At 44.8% G+C, this 25,075-nt stretch overlaps 1 protein-coding gene across 1 annotated transcript in view; it reads right to left on the bottom strand.

Moving 5' to 3' along the window:
• HPRT1 (hypoxanthine phosphoribosyltransferase 1) overlaps positions 1-25,075 on the bottom strand; it is a 149,732-nt gene that overhangs the window by 27,134 nt on the left and 97,523 nt on the right. The window contains exons 6-7 of the mRNA XM_082263818.1: positions 23,476-23,558; positions 934-980 (exon numbers count right to left, since the gene is read on the bottom strand). Coding sequence (XP_082119944.1) covers positions 934-980; positions 23,476-23,558 — 130 coding nt within the window. The remainder of the gene's footprint in view (positions 1-933; positions 981-23,475; positions 23,559-25,075) is intronic.

Here is a 25,075-nt window from a genome sequence, read left to right as displayed (position 1 = left end):
GCATGTGTGAGCAATATATAATTTCAATGACAACTTTGTGTAAAAAAAAAAAAAAAAAAGATTTTTTTTTTAGTCATTTTTCAAACACCTGTGACAAAAAAATGAAATATTCAATGAGCTCAACATGCCTGTCAGGACATTCCTTAGGATGTCTACTTTCCAAAAAGTGGTAGTTTGGGGGGGTTTTGCACTGCCCCGCCATTTTAGCACTTCATGAAATGAGATAGGCAGTCATAAATTAAAGCTGCGTAAATTTCACTATTTACACCATAGTTTGTAGACGCTATAACTTTTGCGCAAACCAATAAAAATACGCTCATTGATTTTTTTTTTGTCAAAAACATGTAGCTAAATATATTTTGGCCAAAAAAATGACATAAATTGAGTATATTGGATATTTTTTAAAAGAAAGTTGAAAATGTAATTTTTTTGCAAAATTTTCGCTATTTTTTTTATTAATATCGCAAAAAATAAAAATTGCAGAGGCGATCAAATACCACCAAAAGAAAGCTCTGTTTGTGGGAAAAAAAGGACGTAAATTTCGTTTAGGTACAGCATTGCATGACCGAGCAATTATCAGTTAAATTCACAAAGTGCCAAGTTGAAAAAAGGGGTCTGGTCTTTAAGCTGCAAAATCCTCCGGTGGTAAAGTGGTTAAAAACATTAAGTTTATAAAGCCCCTTTCATTTTTAAAAGCCCCAAACTTTCCTAAAAGTGCCTCAGATTTAAACACAGTTTTGGTTAAAACTTTTTTTAGTTATCAGGACAAGTAAATTGTCATATGGGAAAGTAGATTGGGACCCCGATTTAGTCCCTTGGACAAGTCATTTTTTCTCATTTCCACACCCCTGGATAATATTAACTAAAAAATTCACTATATAGGATTATCAAACGTGAATTCTCAAATATAGCAACAAAAGTAAAACTACTTACAATCAGGTCTATATCCGACACTCCTGGGAGTTCTTTTAACAAGCAAGCTGCAGGAAAAAAACAAAACTTATGAATAGAAACAGGGGAAAAAAAAAAAAAGCACACACTACCGATGAAATGTGATCATGAAATTATATGAAAAAATATATGCTTTATTTAAATTTGCCTTACTACAGATGTTACTGGGAAACTAAATTTGCTTAAACTATAAGCTTATAAAACGTATGTTTACATTTTTTTTGTATCATTTATATAAAAAGAAACATTTAAATTCTTCATTCATATCACTTAGCTTGTAGAACAAGAGATTTTTAATATCAAAAGCTAGCAGTGCGTGCGTGCGTGCGTGCGTAATGTAATGTAAAATCCTCTTATTCATGGCCCATGCTATTTGCTCATGAAAAAATAAGGTAGTAAAGCAAGCCATAGATGGAGCAATTTTCTTTCCTGCAACAACGGGTGGAGGAAGGAAGAGGGGGGAGGGGAGCCGTCTCAGGCAGGAGGCTGGCAATCATATCAAAAATCCAAAATGACGATTGTACCAAAGTTGATCGATCAATCAACTTGGTATATTCAGCCTGCCTGTACATGGTTCAAATGCCAGCCGGTCCGTACTGAACAGGCCAAGATTTAAACTGACTATGGCCAGCTTAAGTGGCTGTAAATGTAAAACCTTTTAAATTTATCAGACAGAAAGAAACAAACTTACAGAAAAAGTCTAGCACATAGAGAAAAATATCCAAAAACAATGTTCATTGCATTAAGGCCCCCCATACGTTTCCATTCTGGTGTGTTCATAAAGTTGCACATTAATATGTATCGACCTCAGCTCTCATTACCCGTTTTGATTAGTGAATTGCATGCATTTGGGGAGGTATCAAACTTTAAAATAAATTATGATAGTCAGAGGTACTGTTAATCCACACTCCACAAGATATGGCAGATTCCTTACATCACTCCTTTGGATTTAAATGGCGAGAGGCTTCCCTTTTTTTATTTGGGGGTACATATTTCCTCAGATGGGAAAGTACTTTATGATCGAAACTATGGAGACTTGTTGAATAAAATCACCTCAGACATAGAATCATGGTTGCCATATCCACTTACCTGGTTTGGACGTATTAATGCCATCAAAATGAATGTCCTACCGAGAATAATTTATTTGCTTAGTACAGTTCCCATCCAATTACCGAAATTTTTTTTTAAACACCTACGACGTGTCTTTTTGAAATATGTTTGGCATGATAAACATCCACGATTAGCATATGATATACTTAGGAGGCGGAAATGGGAGGGAGGAGTTGGACTACCTGACATAGCCTTGTATTAAAAGGCTATGGCACTGGTTCGTATAATAAACTGGACACATGACGCTATTAACCACCTAGGCGGTAATCCCGAGCGTGACTCGGGGTGGATTTTTCATTGCAGGATCGGTAACCCCGAGTCACGCTCGGGGTGGATGTGCAGAGAGCGCAGCGGTGTTCTCTTACCTTGTCCTGGCGATCCAGCGATGATCTCTCATTGCTGAGATCGCCAGCCGAGATTCCCGCCGCTCCTCCGTCGGTCTGATGACTTCCTAGTTTAGTTCCGTTCCCTGCAGCAGCAATGCTGCATGGGAGCGGAACTAGGGAGGGAAATTAAAAAAAAAAAAAAAAAAAAAACGTTGCACAAAACACATTTTATATACATATATATATATATATATATATATATAAATCGGATTTTTGTAAGATCTTACCGTAAAATCCTTTTCTCTTAGCTCATTGACCGACGTAGTCTTCTTGATTCACAAGAACTGGGTTATGTTGTCTCCGCAGGAGTAGGACTAGGCAGAAAGAAAAAACGTTCTGGCTCCACCCTAGGGGCAGTCCCAGAGGGTATATCCTCCCTCTCTCTGCTACAAGGCATCAGTTCTGTCACAAAGCAGCAACAGAGAATTTAACCCAACCCAACTCAATGATAGAGGGGCGGGTACTACGTCTGTCAATGAGCTAAGAGAAAAGGATTTTACGGTAAGATCTTACAAAAATCCGATTTTCTCTGTCGCTCATTGACAGACGTAGTCTTCTTGATTCACAAGAACTGGGACATCCAGAAGCAGTGCCACAAATGAGGGGTGGGATTGACAGAAATCAAAATCCAATCTAGAAGGCCCAACCGGTGCCAAACTAGAAGTTTTAAAGGCTCATTATAAACAAAGAATGAGACTCAAATAAAAATTCCAACGGAAAAAAACCCTCGAGGTAGACCACTGGTCTCCTCAAATGGCGGCCTGCAAAACCTTGCGGCCAAACGAGGCATCAGACGATGCCATTACATCAACTTTATAATGTTTTGTAAAGGTATGCACCGACGACCAGGTAGCCGCCTTGCACACCTGGACCACTGACGCCTGATGGCGAAAGGCCCATGACGCACTAAGTGCCCGAGTGGAGTGCGCCTTAACAGGGAACGGGGGCTCCAGACCCTTAATAGAATAAGCCTGTACCACCGTCTGTCTGATCCATTTGGAAATAGTCGCGGCAGATGCAGGCAACCCCTTTTTGGGTCCATCCGGAATCACAAAAAGTGAATCCGTCTTGCGAAAGGAGTCTGTCGTTTTCAAGTATACCCTGATCGCCCGGACCACATCCAAGGAGTGTAAAGCAAACTCCCGAGGATGACTGGGCTTAGGACACAGGGAAGGTAATACAATTTCTTCATTCAGATGAAATTCTGAAACCACTTTTGGTAGGAAGGATGGATTCGGACGAAGAACCACCTTATCTCTATGAACCACCAGATATGGGGAACGACAAGATAATGCGGCCAGTTCTGACACCCTGCGTGCAGAAGTGATAGCCACCAAGAAGGCCACCTTCTGGGACAACGTAGGTAGAGGAATCTCCCTAATATCATCAAAGGGAGGTTTCTGAAGAACCGACAATACTAAATTAAGATCCCAGGGTGGTAACGGCGCGCGCACTGGCGGAGCCAGATGTCGCACCCCCTGGATGAAATTCCGCACCAAGGAATGAGTAGCCAAAGGCTTCTGAAAGAAGATAGCTAATGCTGAGACCTGACCCTTGATAGTACTCAAGGCCAGTTTCTGCTCAACCCCTTGTTGCAGAAAAGCTAATATTCGACTAACCGAATAAGACCGTGGACGGAACCCCAGAGGTTCACACGCATGCAACGTATGACTTCCATGTGCGATGATAAATCTTTCTGGAAGTCGCTTTCCTTGCTTTAACTAAAGTAGGAATAACTGAAGCTGACAATCCCTTGTCCTTCAGCACCTGGGTCTCAATAGCCAGGCCGTTAAAGCCAGCGATCGTAAAGCAGGATGGAAGATCGGTCCCTGACACAGTAGGTCCTCCCTGAGAGGAAGTCTCCACGGGACGTCCGCCACCAGTCTGACCAAGTCGGCGTACCACGCTCGGCGAGGCCAGTCCGGAGCTACCAGGATTACTGGAATTCCTTCCTCCTCTATCCTGCGAAGAAGTCTTGGCAGTAACCCGAGAGGAGGGAAGGCATACATTAGCTGGTATTGCCCCCACGGGGCGATCAGTGCGTCTGAGGTCTCTGCTAGAGGATCGCGGGAGCGAGCCATGAATCTCTGTACTTTCCTGTTGAATCGTGATGCAAACAGATCCACATCCGGGGTGCCCCAACGTAGGCACAACTGGTGGAAAACTTCTGGATGGAGGGACCATTCCCCCTGATCCAGAGTCTGACGGCTGAGATAATCTGCCTGCCAATTTTCCACCCCCGGAATGAACACCGCAGAGATCGCTGGAACAAATCGTTCCGCCCAGCGAAGAATGCAAGCCACTTCCTTGGCCGCTCGGACACTCTTGGTGCCCCCCTGGTGATTGACATAAGCCACGGCCGTGGCGTTGTCCGACTGGATCCGAACCGGGCTGCCCTGGAGCTGCTCGGTCCAGTGAATCAGACAAAGTCTGATCGCTCTCAGTTCCAATACATTTATCGGCAACCTGAATTCTTCCGGGGACCAAAGTCCCTGGACAGATAACTGACCGAGAATTCCTCCCCATCCGGATAGACTGGCATCCGTGGTCACTATCGTCCAATATATTGGCAGAAATGACTTTCCCTGGCTGAGCATTGGAGACCGAAGCCACCAGACCAGAGACTCTCTGGTCTGTTTGCTCAATCGGATCCGATTGTCCAGGGATTCCGATTCCATCTGAGAAGAATCTCTTGCTGAAGAATTCGGGTATGGGACTGGGCAAATGGGACTGCTTCGAAGGAAGCCACCATCAACCCCAGAACCCTCATGCAAGTTCGAAGAGAAGACCAGCTGTTGGATAGTAACAACTGGACTGCTGATTGAATCTTCCGGAGTTTCCCTACCGGAAGGAAAACTCTTGTCCCGACTGTGTCTAGAATTAGACCCAGATATTCGAGCCTCTGGGTGGGAACCAGAAATGACTTTTGCTGGTTCACCAGCCACCCGAATTCCTGTAAAGAAATTATAGTAATTTCTATGTTTTGTAGCAGGGTCTGAGGAGACTCTGCATGAAGTAGGAGATCGTCTAGGTAACCTAGAATCGATATGCCTCTTTGGCGCAGTAGTGCCAACATTGGGGCCAACACCTTCGTGAAGACCCGAGGAGCCGTGGCGAGACCGAAAGGTAACGCCACAAACTGATTGTGGTTCTCTTCTACGGAAAAGCGTAGAAACCGCTGATGTCCTGCGAAAATGGGAATGTGAAGATAGGCGTCCTTGATGTCTATGGACGCTAGGACATCCCCTGGATGCAGGAAGGCTGCTACTGTGCGAATGGATTCCATCTTGAATTTTCTTATGTTGAGAAAGGAATTGAGTGCCCTTAAGTCCAGAATTGGACGCACTTTGCCCTCTTTCCTGGGTATTGTAAATAGGTTTGAATAAAACCCCTGAAAACGTTCTGTCCAAGGAACGTGGACTACCACTCCTTGTTGTAGTAAATCCGTGACTGCTCTCCGTAGATCTTCTAGACGAGCCGGGGATAGTCTGATATTGGAAGGGAAGAATCGCGCCGGTGGGAGAGATCGAAACTCGATCTTGTACCCTGACCTTATGACTTTGCAAACCCACTTGTCCGGGATTCTGGAAAGCCATGGATCCGGGAACCGGCGAAGACGTCCCCCCACGCCAGTTATGGGTGGGGGCGCACCTTCAGGCTTTGGACGATTTATCTTCAGGTCTGGAGGGGGCGGGCTTTTGCTTGCCCGACCAACGTCCCCTGAAGCCTCCTGAAGGAGCTTTGGAGGACTCAATTTTTTCACCCGCGGGACGAAAAACTTTTTGTGAGCAGAGAAAGAAGGCCCTCGTCTTTGACGAGGTCCTTTACCTTTAACATTTTGCGGTAAAAAGGTGCTCTTTCCTCCCGTGAGATCCTTAATGATCTCATCTAAGTTGGCTCCAAATAGACGCTCTCCTAAAAAGGGGATATTAGCCAATACTTTTTTGGAACCTTGGTCGGCTAACCAACCTTTTAGCCACAGTGTACGCCTGAGAACCACTGCTGAAACTGATGCTCGCGCCAATAATGGAGTGGCGTCTAACGCCGCATCACACACAAACTGTAACCCCTGTATCATTTGTTCCAACAAATCTGATACCGCCTGAGGGACTTCTTCTAAGTCCCGGCGCAACCACTTGGTCCATTCAGTTACAGTCTGCGAAACCAGTCCAATAGCAATTATTGGTCTGAAAGCTGATCCAATCAAGGAAAACATGGTGCGAGACATAGCTTCTATCTTGCGATCCACTGGATCTTTAAAAGACGGAGCGTCTTCTAAAGGAATAACCGTGGCTTTATTCAATCTAGCAATTGGTGAATCCACCACAGGTGGTTCTGTCCATTTCTTAATGAGGGTTTCCTCAAACGGATAACGCCTGTTAATGCGTTTAGAAATAGCAGAAGTGCGTTTTGGCAGACTCCATTCTTCTTTGATTGGATTGCCAAAACATTTGGGCAATGGAAAAACCTTCGCTATTTTGATGCGTTTTTTAGTCCCAAAGGGGATTTCAGTTTCAGCTATTTCCGACGGAATACCCTGTAATCTTAAGGTTTCTTGAACAGATACAATGAGTGCGTTTACCAACGCTTCCTCTCGGGCTATGGCTGATGCCGAAACATCCTCCTCACTGTCTGAAGAGACAGTACCCGAGACACCAATCCCAGATGAAGTACCTGCAACTGCAGAAATAGGCTCAGATTCTGAATCCGAAGTTTCAGATAATAAGGGGTTAGGCGGGGGTCGCTTTCTTGCGCCCTGTCCCTGACAAGCCACTTCCACCCAGGACACAAAAGTTTCCATAATAGCTGACAATGATTCAACCGTCAGTGGGGTGCTGGAGGATCCTGCAGACACCTCGAGGGGATCCGGTGGAGATACATGAGTGGCAGGGTCCATGTTAATTCAGGACACCTCTGCCAGAAAAAACAAAAACTTTTTTTTTTTTTTTTTAAATAAAAAATACCTCTTTTTTTTTTTTTATGTGTATCCCCCTAGCGCAATAGCGCCCCTCAGAGTACCTGCTTCTCGATCCCCACAGAGAGAGAGAGGGACCCTCAAGGCTCACCACCCGATGCAGAGACGTTTCCAACCAACTGCAGTCAGCGTCTGTCTTTTACAGACTGGAAAGAGCTGTGTTTGTTTTCCCGGGTAGAAGGACGTGGCTCCGCCCCCTGTGTACGCCTTCCGCGTGACCTGAGGACATTCATGCACCCGGTCTACGGCAAAATGGCGGCGGACTGCCGAAATCGTTTTTCCCAGCACATCCACCTGCATCTCTGCTAAATGGCGGTTTATCGATCTGCAGGAGGTACACTACAATTAAGGTAGGATTATACCTCCTATGTCTGCTGTAATACTACAGTCTGCTGGGTAGAGTGTTAGCTCTCAAACCAAGTCCACTTCCCACCAAACACATGCTGTATTTACAAGGGGGACTTTTAGTGTCAGACAGATACTGACCATGTATGGAGGGGCCCATAATTCATACTGCCTCATAACGAGGAAAAAAGGGAACGTTTACTCACCATACCGAACCGACAGGCACCCTCTCTTCACAATACCCTCTCCACCGGGGTGGGGGGTTGTGGACCACTCCGGACGCCTCGACTCTCTGGTTCCTGGCGTCCAAGCGAGACTTTTAACTCGCAAGGTCAGTCCCTCCAATGGGACTCCGTCGCGGCCGACCCAGCGCGGAGCTCTGGTCTGCACGCGCTCGTAGGCAGAAACCGGGGTGACCACTGGATCTCAACATCCAGCCCGTCGCCCGGCCCAGCATACTTACTTGAATGTGTCGCGGCCGACCAAGCGCAATGCAATGGTCTGCGCGCGCTCGTAGGCCGGCTGGGGTGACCACTAGTGTCGCCCAGTCCGGCGTATTTGCTTGAAGATCTCACAGGAAAAAACACTGGAGAAAAAAACTACCTAAAAAATATTTTTTCTAAAAAAAAAAAATCTTGCCAGGACCAGAGATCCCAGCAAGGAATTTAGGTCCTTACTCCTGACTAGACAGAAAAAAACTGATGCCTTGTAGCAGAGAGAGGGAGGATATACCCTCTGGGACTGCCCCTAGGGTGGAGCCAGAACGTTTTTTCTTTCTGCCTAGTCCTACTCCTGCGGAGACAACATAACCCAGTTCTTGTGAATCAAGAAGACTACGTCTGTCAATGAGCGACAGAGAAATATATATATACACACACACACATATATATATATATATATATATATATATATATATATATATATATATATATATATATATATATATACACATATACATACATACACACACACCGGTATGTATATATATATATATATATATATAAAACATTATATTATTGATTCAATTATAATTCATGCGCTATATATTATATATATATATATTTGTGTGTGTGTGTGTATATATAAATATATATATATACACACATACACACACACATATATCTATATATAATATATAATGCATGAATTATAATCTAATCAATAATATAATTTTATTATATATTAAATAATAAAATAATATTATTGATTTGATTATAATTCACGCGTTTGTGTTTCAGATTTATCACATCTGGGATGTCTACTAGACTCTTGTTTTGGTCAGGTTTAAGTCAGTAATTACTAAGGATTGTAGGCCTATAATACAGAACGCCAAATTTCCATGAAAATAATTGTACCGCTTTTGGTATGTAATTCCTGACATAATCATACCGCCAGGGAGGTTAATAAACCTTGGGTATCCCTGGAGAAAACTATGGCAGGTCGGAACCTAGCGTGTGCCCCCTGGATCCCGAGGGGAGATCGCGGACTGTCAGAATGGACATCCCCATTTACGCGTAATACTCTTCGTATCCGGGATGGCCTTAAAGAGGAAGTAAACCCTCCTCTGCAACTTTTACCTATAGGTAAGCCTATGATAAGGCTTACCTATAGGTACTGTAAATATCTCCTAAACATGTACCGTTTAGGAGATCTTTACCTTAAATGCAGCCAGTGACATCACTGGCGCATGCGCTCTGAAGGAACGGCCGCGCATGCGCGGGAGTGACGTATTAGTGGGTCTGGCCAATCAGATGGCCAAATGCCGCGATCCCGGAAGACGGGCGACTGAACATGTCGCCCGTCATACAGGTAAGCAGGCGGCACAGCGGGGGCTCGTTCTAAGGTAAGTATTTCATAATGAGCTAGTATGCGATGCATACTAGCTCATTATGTGTTTCTCTTTCAGGTTGTAAAAAAAAAAAAATTGTAATCAGTTTACAACCTTTTTAATGTAAAAGGAGGTCTTTTCCCTGGGGGTATCACCACTGGCCCCTCTGGGTGGCTTCCCCTGGTTTCGACCAGGGAAAGATCCAGTTTTTTTTTTTTTTTTCGCTCCTGGGGGAAGGATGGGAAAACATTATGGCAAATTTGCACCCGAGGGGAAACTTCTTTCATTAAATATCCTACGTGCACGATTCGGGGATTTCCCAATGTCAATGTGGCGTTATAGACAAATGATGGATTTTGTAACTAAACTTCCAGCCCCCCCTCGATCGATAGATCAACTCTATCCTTTGGAGTCATAGGTGATTAAACCCCCGGAATCTCGGCATTTACTATCTCATATGCACAATCTGGTTTTGGACTCAGTTATGGAGACGATGTTAGAGAATGGGAATAAAATTCTCCCCTCCGCAATTAACTAAAATTATGCAACTAACTCATGTTTCATCTATTAGCACTAGGGTTCAGGAATCTTCTTATAAGTTTATATCGCGTTGGTATAAGACCCCTGCCAAGCTGGCACAGATGTTCCCCACGGCCGACCCAAGCTGTTGGCGAGGGTGCGGCCAGGTAGGCTTGTTTTTACATATTTGTTGGGAATGCCCACATATTCAATCCTATTGGGATGATTTTCATCCCTGGATACAGAGAAACTGGCCATGACCCCGTTAGACCGCACCCCCCTTCAATACCTCTTCCATGATATGCATTCCTCTGTAAAGAGATACAGGCGGAGTATTATTCCGTTTGTGCTGAATGCTGCTAAGTGTCTGATTCCCAGTCTACAACTCCTACTCTATGAGAATTGAAACGAGAGGTTAATGGGATCACGGAGGCAGAGAGGAGGGTGCTGGTTTCCCGGGGTCAGCAGTCTCTTTTTCAAGAAATATGGGTGGGTTGGAGGCTATACTCAGAGTAAATAATTGACATTTAACATGATTGGAAATAGACTATGGACTTGGAGGTGGTATTGTCTATATTCTTATAATTTATACTTGAGGAGCATGCTCAGGATATAATGGGGGGGTCCCTTAAGGGGTGGTCACTCCTTAGGGGAAACTCTTCCCCCCCCCTTTTTTTTTCCTTTCGCTCTCTCTTCTTCTTTCACTTTGACATTAAATTAGAGGTAATTAAAGGATCCGTTTAAATATAGATTAACAGACGCTCTCAGACATTGAAGAGGGGAGATTTGGGAGACTAGTATTTGATTGAGCAATAAGTATAAATTCCTTCCCCTTCCTCATTTTTTTTTCTCCCCCCCCCCCTCTTTTTTTGCCACTGTATGCATCACGAATTATGGTATTGGTTGGTCCAGGGGATAATCTCCCCCTTATGATTTGATAATAGAAATAATCACATAGGAGTGTAATTCACGATAATGGGAAAGAGGGAAAAATTGGGGTTCTCTTTTTTTTTTCTTTTCCCCTCAATACAGGGGAATCATGACACTGGGGTGTAGAAAGTTTTTTGAGATGGGAGATATCTCCCCTCAATGATTGATAATATGAATTAATCACTTAGGGGTATAATTCACGATAATATGATGGAGGGAGAATATTTTCTCCAAAGATTGTTAATGAAATTCACTGATGGCTAATATGGAAAACATATGAGGTTGGAAGGAAGGAAGAGGCAATGTTTTTATAATTGAAAATGTTAGAAATGAAAGAAAGAAGAATTTTTTGGGTTCTTTCCCCATTTCTTCTTTTGTCTTATATTTACTTTGTATGCGTTTTGAAAAATGTAATAAAAATATATAATATAAAAAAAAATATGTATTGTGTTAACACAGCCAATAATTTGAATAGGCTTTTTTCAGACACACCACAACCCACAATAGTGCACTACAGTGTGTTGTTGAGCGCTGCCCTGATGATTGATGTGAACCACGGCTGTGGCGTCATTGGACTAAACCAATGTTGGTCACCACTGAAGCTGGTTGGTCCAACACAGCAGGTATAGGCAATAGTCCTTAGTTGGAGAATGTGGATTGAAGTCTGGAATCCCTTGATGACTACGTCCATTGGACCATTTCCATTCCTTGGACCCCTTTCCAGACAGGCTAGCATCAATCATGAAAACCATCCAGGTTAACGGGAGAAAGAACTTTCTCTATTTCAGCACAGGGCTGGTCCGCCACAAGGTTAGAGATATCTGGGCCTTGGGACATAGACACATGAGGCTGTCCATAGATTGAGGGAACTTGTCCTACGTAGTCAGCACATTGAACTGCAGAGGCCTGTAGTAAAACTGGGCAAATATCACTGCCTCAAATGAAGCCACAATGAGGCCCAGTACCCTCATGCAAAATTATACCACAGGATGCTTTTTGGAAGGTCCAGCAATTCGTTTAAAGGGTCAGCATCCAGGCTTGTATGCCCAAGACTAGGCCCCGTTACTCCTAACAGTGAGTCCGATCCGGTGCAGACTTCTGTAGGTTTAGAATGCACCCAAAGCTCTGAAGTGCCTGTATCATAAGCCGTACACTGGCCGCCAGGGCTGGGGTGGAGCGATCCTTAAGGTTGCTCAGATATCCAACGTGAATTGCTTGAGAGCACAACACACAGGATTGGGCAACAAGCACCTTGGTGAAGACGTGAATGGCCGTAGACAGGCAAAATATGTAGAGCCACACTAAATTTCTGCTTCCCCACCACAAATCGCAGGAACTGCAGATGCAGGAGAAAAATGGGGATATTTAAATTAAGGTCTATCAATGCTAAAAATTCCCCTTGTTGCAGTGGTGCAATCAAAGACCAAGCAGATTCCATCCAGAACTTTTGGACCTGCAAGAAAGTGATAAGAACCTTCAAGTCTAGGATGGAGCGAACATCAATGGACTTCAAAATCGTAAACCAGTTTGAATAAAAACCCTGAAAGTTTCTTGGAGGAAACGCACAATCAGTCCCAAAGAATTAAGTTTCTGTAAGGAAGTCTGCAGGGCCTGCAATCTCATCTGAGAGGCAGGAAGGTTGGAGTACATAAAGTGGGGAGCAATAGGAAGAGAAAATCCAGCTTGTACCACTAGTCATGGACTCAGAGTAAAGGCTGCCAAAAAGCCAAAAGGCATCCGCCCCCAACACATAATAGTGGAGTTGCCCCTGCATTGCCCGGAGAACCTGGTATCAGGCTGGCTCAGATGTCGAAGACTTGCAATAGAACTAAGTGGAGGGCTTTACCTATGAAGTGAAGGTTTGGGAGGGACAAAAGAACTGGCAGACTGTGTCATGGGCACCTTAGCAGTCTTCTTAGCGCTCGCCAGCCATTGGTTGAGAGTGCTGATCGGGAGTCTGTCGGCTACTAGTTTTCCAGCATTCACATCCAACAGAAGCCAGCCACACAGACATACACACGGGCAGAAGGTCAGCCGGTATTTTTTGAACCAGCAAATGTCTCCCGGCATTCTGCCCATGTGTACAAGGATTAGAAGACCATTAAAATTTTGCTGCATGAGGTGCACTCCTGTTTGAAGTTGGAACCATCGTCGCCCGTTGAACCTAAGGACCCCAGACAGGCCAAACGAGTGATAAAATGGTAATGCCGATTGCTATCTGAATTTACAGTAGGCAATGATGTGGTGGAAAAAATGTTATGTGCAAATAGGCCTATGGCTAGAATATCAACCAGTGTGTAAATATTTATAACAAAACTTCTGAACCCATAGCAAAATACTGAGTGTTTTTAAATCCAGCTTGGGAACCTTAAGGCTACATTCACACCTGAGCGTAGCGTTTTCGCGCGTTTTTTTACCGCGATTTTACAGCGATTTTTACCGCGATTTACAGGCGTTTTTTGTACAGGCGTTTTTAGATTGAATAGAAACCAATGGAAAACGCCTGTAATCTGCCCAAAAAGAAGCTCATGTACTTTTTTGAGCGTTGGGCGTTTTGCTTACAGCGTCAAAACGCTCAGATGTGAACAGGGGCCATTGAAATGAATAGGATTTGTCTTGTTGGGCGTTTTGAGAGCTGATCCTAGAGCAGAAAAACTCCCCAAAAACGCCTACATGTGAACGGAGCCTAAAGAGAATCAAGTAAAAAGCTTGAAAGAGTTCTCCAGTTGGTACAGGGATAATGCTCCATTGATCCAAGAGCTGTTGGACAGCAGTAGGCAAATCTGCCTGCTGTGAGAGGAAAGGTGAAAGTTGGAGATCATGAAGTAGGCAGGATGCATCAAAACTCCCTGCCTTAATGGTTTCCCTTTAAAGACGAATACCTGTTTGGTCCCTTAGTGGATAAGTAGGATAGACGCTTCCACTGAAGAGGCCTTCGCACCAACCTTGGCCGGTTTTGAAAGCTTTATCTTCTTAAGAAAAGTTGTGTATGTTCCTAGATTTGATTCAGCATTGCAAGCCTGAAAGGGGCAAAAATAACTTTCTAACCTCAGGAGTAGAAAACCTTATGTAGAGATAGAAGTATTTTTCCTCTATGGAAGGAGAGAACGCTTACCCCCAAGGATCTCCCTACTTATCCAGCGAGGGACCGAAAAGGCATTCATCTTTAAAGGGTTACCACTAAAGGTGTTCCTACCAGGGATTCTTGCTGAACATCATTTAAGCCAGGGAATCCTGAGCATGTGTACAGAGGAAAGGCTCGAACTGAAAATTTGGTGTACCCACCAATCTATTTACATAGTAGCATAAGGCTGCAGGCAAATTGTCCAGCTGGCTATAGACTGAGGGATGGAGCTGGGTTTCTGTGCCATAGATTTAATCCAGATAGCAATTGTCTGACAAACTGCCATAGACACTACACCTTCAAAGGGTACAACTGGCTGAGGCCACCTCAGGGAAGCTGCCTGCACAAACCCCAAAAAGATGGCCACCATCTAAGACAACAAAGAGAGATCTACCACCTTAACCCCTACACTCACAGCAGGGAGGGAGGCAAGGCTCCGCCAAGATAGCCGTGGCATTTCCAGCCGCCCCCACCACTCCTTCCTGCATCGCCGCAGCGAGCAGAACATAGGGAAGGAGAGGAGGGTGGATGCCCTAGAGGAAAATCACTGCTGCAGCCGCCCTAAACTAGGCCCGCCCCCACAGAAGGCTGTGCAACCACGCGGCCAGTAGGCTGCAGAAGCCGTGGCCTAAAGTTGTGGGGGGGGGGGGGCAACTGCGTATTGTGCGCACCCACAGGAGCCCAAGCAACACGGCCAAAACTCTGTGACATGGGCGATAAATGCCCGGTCATGTATGTCCCCGCCAGACATTTAACTAGAAGAGGACATGCGTGGCCGACCCAGCGCGTAGCTAAAGGTCTGCACACGCTCACTGGCCAGACTAAGGGTGACCACTGGAACTAGATCATCCAGCCTGTCACCCAACCCGGCTGTTGATAGAAGATCTCTGCAGGAAAAAAACAAACAAAGAAAAGCTATGGAACTGCAGGTGAAGACTAGGCAGAAAAAACTGAATGCCTATAGCAGAGAGGGGGGTTTTATGCCAGAATAAACTTTCCATATGCGATGCCAAGTTCTTTTCTGCCTAGTTTCCTACTTCTGTAGGTGGCGATATAACCCTATGGTCAAGATTCAAGAGTTGTGTCTGTCAATGAACATAAGAGAAAGATAGACTTCTTCATAGGGTTGATTCCTTCACAGGGATTACAGTAGAATTATTTAAACATAAAATAAGCAGGTCCACAATACCTGGCTGGCTAAACCGTAATGTTAAAAAACATATTAGGGGAAAAAAATAGCCTTTAAGAAATATAAATCAGAGGGCACAGTATCGGCTTTCCAGCAGTACAAGGAGGTAAATAAGAAAAGTAAATACGAAATCAAAATGGCTAAAATCAACTGAGAGACAAATAGCGGAGGATAGTAAAAAGAACCCATAGAAATTCTTTAAATACATCAACAGCAAAAAAACTGACAGAGCATGTTGCACACATAATTAAAGAAGAGGGGAGGATGGTTACAGAGGACACTGAAAAGGCAACCGTGCTTAATGCATTTTTCTCAAATACCTCAATGGTGATCTCAGCATAGAAAAAAAAGCTATACAGTCGCAAGGATTGCATGAGGACATACAATGCGATTAGAGGAGAAGCGTTTTAACCTCAGGCCATACGGGGGGTTCTTTACTGTTAGGGCTACAAGATTGTGGAATTCTCTACCACCAGAGGTAGTTTCTGCGGGAAGTATGGCTACTTTCAAAAGACTCTTGGACATCTGGATGGACTATTGTCTTTATTCAACCTCAACTACTATGTAACAAGTCCAAATTTTTGTAAAATCCTCTGCAAAAGGATAGTAGGCAACACAAAACACCTTTTTAGAACTCTTCCATTCCTTGTAAATGAAGTCAGCAAAAAAGAAATGATACACTTAAGCGCCACAATTTTGTTTATGAAAGTCAAAGACAACTGATGGTTCTTAGTGGGGAGCAGAAGAATCCTCAAATTTTAGCGTTTCACAAACTGGCCGAATAAGAGATGAAACTAACTCCTTTTCATGAGAAAGGGAAAGAAAAGAATCATCATTTTCATCCTCTGCAATAGATGACAATTCTCATGTTTTCTGAGTTCCCAGGAATACCAAAACCTTGGCCCATCCTAAACCTCACCTTCAGTCAAATCTGAGGAGACAAGTGACTGGGGAGGTTTTTTTTTTTTTTTTTAGTTTTAAATAAAGTGGAGAGGGATTAGAACACTTGTTCATTTTCATTGTTGTCTGTGCCCCTTTAATGAGATCCACCCGCTCTTTTTGTCCTGTTTACCGTTATTGAAAGTAAAACAAAAATCACAAATTTTGGTTTGTCCCAGGGGGTATACTCCCTCTCTCTGCTATAGGTACTCCGTTTTGTTACAAGCAGTGTCAGAAGAACTACAACACCACAGAGGGGTGTGTGCTGTGTCCGTCAATTAACATCAGAGAAATGGATTTTAGGGTAGGTTAAAAATCCCATTTTGTCTTTCGTTCATTCACGGACGGAGCTCCGGATATTCATAACCATTGTGACGTCCCAAAGCAGTGTTAAACATGAGGAGTGGGAACAACAAAAATTCCCAAGGCTAAACTGTAACCAACCAGGCAACAAGCGCTCAACCAACAACTGGAGCCCACCTGAAAAAAACAATACACCCTCAAAGAGGATCAGGTCCTCTAAACAGCAGCCGGCAAAACCTTGCGTCCAAAAGAAGCGTCCGTAGATGCCAACACATCCACTTTATAGAACTTTTGTGAAAGTGTGCACTGACGACCAGGTGGCCGCCTTGCAAACCTGCGTCACCAACGCCTGATGACGAAGGGTCCAGGAGGCACTAAGCGCCCAAGTAGAGTGCGCCTTGACAGGGAAAGGAGAAACCTGACCACAGATGGAATAGGCCTGAATCAGTGTCTGTCTGATCCATCTGGAAATGGTCACAGAGGAAGCGGACAACCCTTTCCAAGGCCCATCGGTGAGCACAAATCGTGAATCTGACGTCCTAAAAGACTCCGTTGCAGCCAGGTACACCCTAATTGCCTCGGCCACATCCAAGGCAATGTCCTTCGGATGTTTTTGCCTGGGACACGGGGAAGGCAACACAATGTCTTCATTCAAATAAAAATCAGAGACAACGTTTGGAAGGAACAGCGTACAGGGGCGAATAACCACCTTATCTCTGTGAACCACCAAGTAAGGTGAACAGCAGGATAACGCTGCCAATTCAGACACCCTGCGCACAGAGGTGAACGCTACAAAAAAGGCCACCTTCTGGGACAGCGTAAGCAGGGGAATCTGGAGGACTGAGAGCACCAAAGCGAGGTACCAAGGCGGCAGCAGAGACCGCACTGGATGTGTCAAGTGCCTAACTCCCTGAAGAAAAGTAAGCAACAGGGAGTATGTGGCCAAAGGCCGTTGAAATAAGACCAGTAAGGTCGACACCTGACCCTTAATAGTACTCAAGGCCAGTTTCTGCTCAACCCCCTGGTGAAGGAAGGTCAAGATCCGAGCCCACCGAACAAGAGCGAGGATGAACCCCAAGAGACTCACAACACGCAATGTACGTCTTTTACATACAACGGTAGACCTTCCTAGAAGTAGGTTTCCTAGCCTTTAACAGCCTTAGAAATACCAACTCACGACTGTAAAGCAGGACAAAAGATTGCTTCTCGGGACAGCAGATCCTCCCCGAGTGGAAGCTGCACCAGATCGGCGAACCAAGCTCGGTGAGGCCAGTCCAGGGCTACTAAGATGACCGCAATCCCTTTTATCTTGATCCTGCCTAGAAATCTTGGCAGAAGCTTGAGAGGAGGGAAGGCGAAAATCAGACGATACTGAATCCACGGGCAACCGGCGCATCTGTGGCATCCGCCAGAGGATCCCGTGAATGAGCCACAAACCTCTGCACCTTTCTGTTGAGCTGGGAAGCCAACAGATCCACCTCGGGGATGCCCCACCGGAGACAATTGATGAAACACCTCCAGATGAAGGGACCACTCCCCTTGGTCCAACGCCTACTGACCGGGGTAATCCGCCTGCCAGTTTTCCACTGGAATGAACCGTTCTGCCCACCTTAGAATGCCGGCTACCTTCAGAGGCGCCAGGACACCCCCTGGTGACTGACATAAGCAACAGCCGTGGCATTGTACGATTGAATACGCACTGGACATCCATGAAGACAATATGCCCAATGTTACAGGCACAGTCTGATTGCTCGGAGTTCCAAGACATTGATCAGTAGTCTGGACTCTTCCAGTGTCCAGGTCCCCTGAGCAGAATATTTGTCGAGGAAGCCTCCCCAACCGGACAGGCTGGCATCCGTGGTAACCACTGTCCAATACAAGGGGAGGAACGAGAGACAGCGGATTATTGTCCCATTTGACCAGAATATCAGTTGCAGAGACCTTGTATGGAACTGTGCAAACAAAACCGCCTCAAAAAAGGTAGACACCATCGGGCCCAGCACCCGCATGCAAGTCCGGAGAGATGAACATCTGGGGTATGGGGATTTCCAGGTTTTCCACCAGAACAGTAGGAGACTCTGCTCTCAGAAGGACGTCCAAGTAGTCCAGTACCGCGATCTCCCATTGGCATAACAAAGCAAACACCGGGGCCAACACTTTCGTGAAGACCTGAGGAGCAGAGGTGAGACAAAAAGGTAACGCAACAAGCTGATAATGCTCCCCCCTCCCACATCAAAGCGGAGGAAGCGCTAAAGGCCGACACATTGGAATGTGAAGGTAAGCGTCCATGATGTCGATGAAGGCAAGCAAATCCCCCTGATGGAGGGAAGTCACCACAGTGCAAACAGACTCCATTCTGAACTTCTGCACCCGCACAAAGCAATTCAGCATCTTCAGGTCCAGAATTGGACACACCTGCCTCCTCTCCCAGGGACTGTAACTAGGTTTGAGTAAAACCCCTGAAAACTTTCCGAAGTCAGAACCGGGACTATCACCCATAAAGAAAAGATCTTGCCGCGCCCCAAAAAGAGCCTTAGACAGACTGGGGACAATTGAACATCGGAAGGACAAACCTTACCGGAGGGCAAGAATGAAACTTTATCTTGCAGCTGGACCGAAAGACCTCGTGAGCGTGCTTTTTCTTGTACCAGGGGAGGCCATGGGTCCGAGAACCAGTGAAGACATCCCCACACCCCAGGTACAGGTGAGAGCGCACCTTCTTGCTGAAGGGGCCTTGTCCCCGGGTCTGGAGAAGCCCGCACTTGACTTGCCAGGTCAAGTTCGCTTGCATCCTCCTGAGGAGGCCCCAGAGGGCTCCGATTCCTTGTCAGTTGACCACAAGGGACAATACAACTTCCTATGAGCCAAGAAGGGCCCACGTCTACGAGGGTCCTTGCCCTTAGTAGCCTGTGGAAGAAAGGTACTTTCCCCCTGGGAGACATTTAATGATGTCATCCAGGGTAGCACCAAACAGGCAATCTCCTCGAAAGTAAAGGTCAGTCAAGGCCTTGTTAAATGTCTGGTCCACAGACCAGCATTTGAGCCAAAAGACACTCCGAAGGACCACTACCGAAACAGAGCCAAGCCACTAGGGGAGCCGCATCCAAAGAGGCATCATAGACAAACTGTAGCCTCTGGACCAGCTGGTCCACCAGCTCATCAAAGGCGGGGGAGCTATTCCCCTTTGAGGTCACGGCCTAAAAGCTTAGCCCCCTCGGTCAGAATCTGTGACACCAGGGCAATAATGAATATCGGTCTCAGTGCCGAACCACCCAGAGTGTAAAAAATGTGGGGCCACAGCCTCCGCCTTCCTGTCAGCAGGGCCCTTAAAGGTTGGGGACTCTTTAACCAGAATCATGATTGCCTTGTTAAATCTGGAAACTGGAGGGTCCACCACCAGTGGAACAGTCCACTTCTTAAGAAGGGACTCATAGGGGTATCGCCTAGCAACTTGATTAGGGAACCAAGTGACAATTCTGTCAAAATAGGAGGGGAAAGGGAACTCTTTTGCCGCTCTGGGTAGCTTGTGAGGACCAAAGGGAACCTGCGTCCTCCAACTTAAGTCTCAAGCACAGATATAATCAGTGTGTCCACCAGCGCCTTTTCGTGCACTATCCGAGGATTCAGGGCGCGTGGTCACAGGGTGACCCACGTCCGCCGAATCAGATTCAGGATCTGGAGGAGACAGATGAGGCAGGGGGCGCTTTTGTGCCAGCCCGTCGCCCAAAAACCACCTCCACTCGGGACAAAAGGGACTCCAGGACTGCCATCAGTGCATTGATGGATGGGACACGGAGGGCCCTGCAGCTTCAGAGAGGGGATGAGGTGGGGAGATGTGCTCCAAAGACTTCATGAGTCACCAGGGGGACCCCACAAAAATAAAATGTAAAACACTGCTGAAGGACAACCTTCACTGCTCTGGCAGCACCACTCAGTTGCCAGTCACAGAGCACCAATTGATCTTCCGCAGAGAGGTAGAGGAGCCCACCAGACTTCCCCCACCCCATAGAAACCAGGCACCACAGCCACCTGGAGAATCTGCACTGCACGAGCAGCGATAAGGAAACAAAAGGATCCAGGAGTCAGTACCAGGGGATGAGGAGGGGCTACCATCGGCGAAATCGCCGCACAGAGGGCTACACTGTCATGGCCACTGCTATTTTTAAAGGCAAACCACCTCAAAATGCCCACCGGACTACACAAACATGGGTGCCGTGTATTGAAGCACACAGGCTACAAGAAAAAGGCGGCACCATAAGGCTCCAAGGAGGGATCCCTAGGCATCAAGGACAGGCCCAGGCAGGAAGGGGGCCCTGGCAGGAGCCCCCACCAGGTACAGCCCCCACCCGCACAGCCGATCGTCCGGTCGCCTGCGGTGCACCCCCATCGCCAGCATAGCGCCCTGCCCCCAACCCAGGAGGTGGCCAGACCACCCACACAGCTCCAGCCTAAGTGAAGAGGGGACAGGTGAAGGGAGGTGCCTGACAGGAAGGAGGGGAACCCAGGGGTCCGAGCGTCCCAAGGAGGGACCAACATCTACCACAAACTCTCCATGGAGAGAGGGGGGGGGGGGGCAGCTACTCACCATACCAGGAGGGCACCATTCCACACAGACTTCCTCGCCATCAGAATGGGGAGTTTCGACCAGGAGAGACGCTGTGACTCGGGCCAAGACCCAGTCGTATGCAAACTCGCAAGGCGTTTAACTCGCAGGCCAGCCCCCGTCCAGTGGGGCTATGTCGTGCCCGACCTAGCACAGAGCTGAGGTCTGCGTGCGCTCGCTGGCCAGACTGGGGTGACCACTGGATCTAGATTATCCAGCTCGTCTTCCAGTCCGGCAGTTGATTGTAGATCTCACAGGAAAAAACTGAAGAAAAAAGTAGAGTAAATTGCCAGGACCAGAGATCCCAGCAAGGAACTAGGTCCTTACTCCTGAGTAGACCAAAAAAAAAACACAACAAGTACCTATAGCAGAGAGAGGGAACATACCCCCTGGGACTGCCCATAGGCGTAGCCAGACTTTTTTTCTGCCTAGTGTCCTACTCCTGTAGGGGGCAATATAATCAATGAATATGAAGATCTGTCAATGAACGAAAGAGAAAAGGTTTTTGGCTATAGTTCCATTTGAACTTTAGTATGTCCAATGAAAGTAAGGGAGGGAAGGAGGGGGAAAAACCCCAGGAACACCAGCAGGTATGGTGGCAGGGCAGCTGCGGTACATATAAACAGGTTAGTATAGAGAAACACCTAGTCCTTTGGAGGAGGATCAGATATGGCAGAACACCCAGAACTCTCTGTTGTAAGCCATTTTACATGAAAATGTGAAAAACCAAGCTCCGCAAAATGAAAGTTGCCATCACAAAATTCTCCAACAAAAGAGGGGTGCACACCCAGCAGCCACCCAAGAGAAGACTGTACAAGGGGGGAAAAAAAAAAAAGTCTGCTGCAAATGTTTAAGGAAATAAACAACATTTTTATTTTATAGAAGCACGCATCTTAAACCTAGCCTAAGTTGGCAAAGAACTACATGTGACTGCTAGAGACAGTGTGTAACCGAAAGGGCCAATTAGTCATTTTGTCCACAGATAAACACTACACTGTCCCTCTGTAAACAGCTTGCAAATATCTCTTTATGCATTACATTAAAAACTACAGCTACTACATGTCAGGAACCACATAATGCACTTATACCAAAAAAATAAATAATGAACCCCACACACAAAAATACAAAATAATTGTTTGAATGTATAACCACGTGTACGGCACAGAAGGACATTTATAACATTTGCACAAGCCAAATACTGGGTACTTTATACACAACTAAAAATACACAACTTTTATCACCTTCTGAAAAAAAAAAGTGTACAACTGTATGTTATAAATATGTAGCACACAGAGCAGAAAAATTGCTGCCTTTCAGTTTGCACAAGTATGAGAAATGCCCTATGGACTCCCATTATACTTTAAGATAGCTCAACCCCTAACATGAAAAACTATTAGGACTTTAAAAAAGGTACCACATCAAAAATAAATTAAAGATAAAAAGTCACATTATTGTGCAAAATATTAAAATATGCATATCAAACATCCAGATGTTGTTTACAAACAATTGCAGTTATGTATCATGCCAGTGTTGGTGACTATGTCACTGGTTGATCATAAAGAAGATCTCACATGCATATCCATCTTTGACATGATTTAATATTTTTGAGCTTGGATTGTCTGGATTGTATGTTGGGGGATAGCCTGTCCATGGACACCTGGGAATTTTAGCAGGCAAGGCCATGGAGCATTGTAACTACTATGAATGACGGTCAGTCAATACACTTGTATTACCTCTTCTCCTCCAGGGCTTTCGAAGGAACCTGTATCAAATCCTTTTCACCTGACATATACAGCCTCTAGTTTTTGAATGGAGGAATCATTTCTTACAGGTGTGGCGGTCCTCCAATTCTGGGAACAAGCCAAATGTCAAGGGAATTTTTTTATAGTAGGGGTATATGCCAGTGCTCCCTGAGGAAGCAGGCCTCGTAATGTGAAACATGTCAGATGACGATATGCATGTTCGATCTTCTTTATTATCAACCTGTGAAAGAAATAGTCACCAACACTGGCATGACATGTAACTGCAATATTTTTGAAACATCTGGATGTTTGACATTCATATTTTAATCTTTAAATGTTTTGTACAATAAAAAATTAAATTTGTATTTTTAATTTCTTTTTGGTGTGGTACCTTTAAAATCCTAGTAGGGATTGAGTTATCTTTCACTGTCTTATAATAGAGCATGTGGTACCAGTAAAGCCTTGGAATAAGCGGAGACTCACAAACTGAAGTCTCCTTGATGTTTCTAGTATCTCATTATACTTTGTTACCTGGCTACTTTGACCATCTTTGGATTATACTTCTGCAGCATAGCAAGTAAAGTCTTCATTGTTTTTCCTGTATCAATGATATCCTGCAGAACAAAAACACCACTACATTGAGGTTATTGTAACACATCAAAACACATTGTCCCCTTCTGTGTCAGGGATTCTAAACCTTTTCCATTTTTCTAAAATAAAAAAATAATCAAAGTTTTACATTTTATTGAAAAAGATCTGACAGCAACAAATATACCATTAAAACAGTAGTCAGTTCTCAGGTTGTCATTATGGCAAACACAATCCAATACAACAAGTAACGAACAAGTAAAGATAATGTAAACCGTCATCGATTAACAATAGCAGAAGATTGCCCTCAGGTAAGTATTCTGATACTAAAAGGATAATAATCATTATCAAAAGTTAGAAAATGTGAGCCTGATCCATAAGGGACCAGAAGTTATAAACTCCCAATCATCAAATTTGGTTTTAACCAAGCATTAAAAGGTACAGGGACAATTGCATGGTGGGTGGGGGGCAATAGGTAGCGGATAAGGGGAAATCCCCTGCACTTGTTCCTGAGAATATAGACGAGATCAGAGCCATATAAGGCCCCAATGACAACCTGAAATAAACAAAAATATTCAATAATAAAGAGAAGAAAGAAGGGAAAGAAGAAACCAGAATGAAGTAAGAAGAAAGAAGAGGGTTCACTCTGAGCTCATTAGGGAACAGAGCTATAACTGATCCACAGATCCCATATATTAAACTTCTTAGTGTTGTTATAAACTATATAGGCGAGTCTGTCGTTGACCATAATTCTAGTGAAGCTTTCAATGTTTAGTAATATTAATTTGTGCCACCAAAAACATATACGTGATTAATGTCACTGACTTCCTAGGAACCTCATCAGGTAGCTTATGAAAAAGGGCAGCCTCTGAGAATCTACAGATATTTACTTCCGTCACTGAGTAGGAGTTTTACTTTCAAAGGAAAACTATATTGGCTTCTAACTAATTTAATTTTACTTTTTTTTTTTTTTAATATGTAAAAGTTTATAAAGTGATGTATATACATATTTTTTAATTTGCTTAAGTACATACATATTTTTTAATTTGCTTAAAATCTTTATTAAAATAAAACATTTAAAACAGAGTGTATTAGTGACTATGAAAACCAATCAGGACAATTTTTGGTACAGAAAGGGACGAAAGGAGACACCTCAGAAAGTGACAATTGCTGGCTGAGTTTTTTTTATATATGAAAAATGTATATGTAATGTTGGAAGGAAGCAATTAAATGCATTAGAACATGCTGCATTTTTTCTGCACTGGACTGTGGTAAAAGGCAGCACACAACAGAAACGCACTGGAAGGCATCAAAAACGCGTATGTAGAAAATAACATGTAACGCATACGGACTACGTTTCTATAGTGTGAACTGGCCCTTAACGTAAACTGTAATTTTGCCCTTTCGAGGCAAGTGGCAGGTTCACTTAATTTAAAAAATTAAGATTTTTGTAAGCTCTTACCGTAAAATCTTTTTCTCTGATGTCCATTGACAGACACAGCCTCATCTCCATGAGCTGAGTGGGTTATGCTCCTCCCATCAG

The sequence above is a fragment of the Pelophylax lessonae genome (genome assembly GCF_965119305.1).
Source record: "Pelophylax lessonae genome assembly, chromosome: 7".
NCBI classification, from domain to species: Eukaryota; Metazoa; Chordata; class Amphibia; order Anura; family Ranidae; genus Pelophylax; species Pelophylax lessonae.
This window is presented reverse-complemented; position numbering and strand designations above follow the sequence as displayed.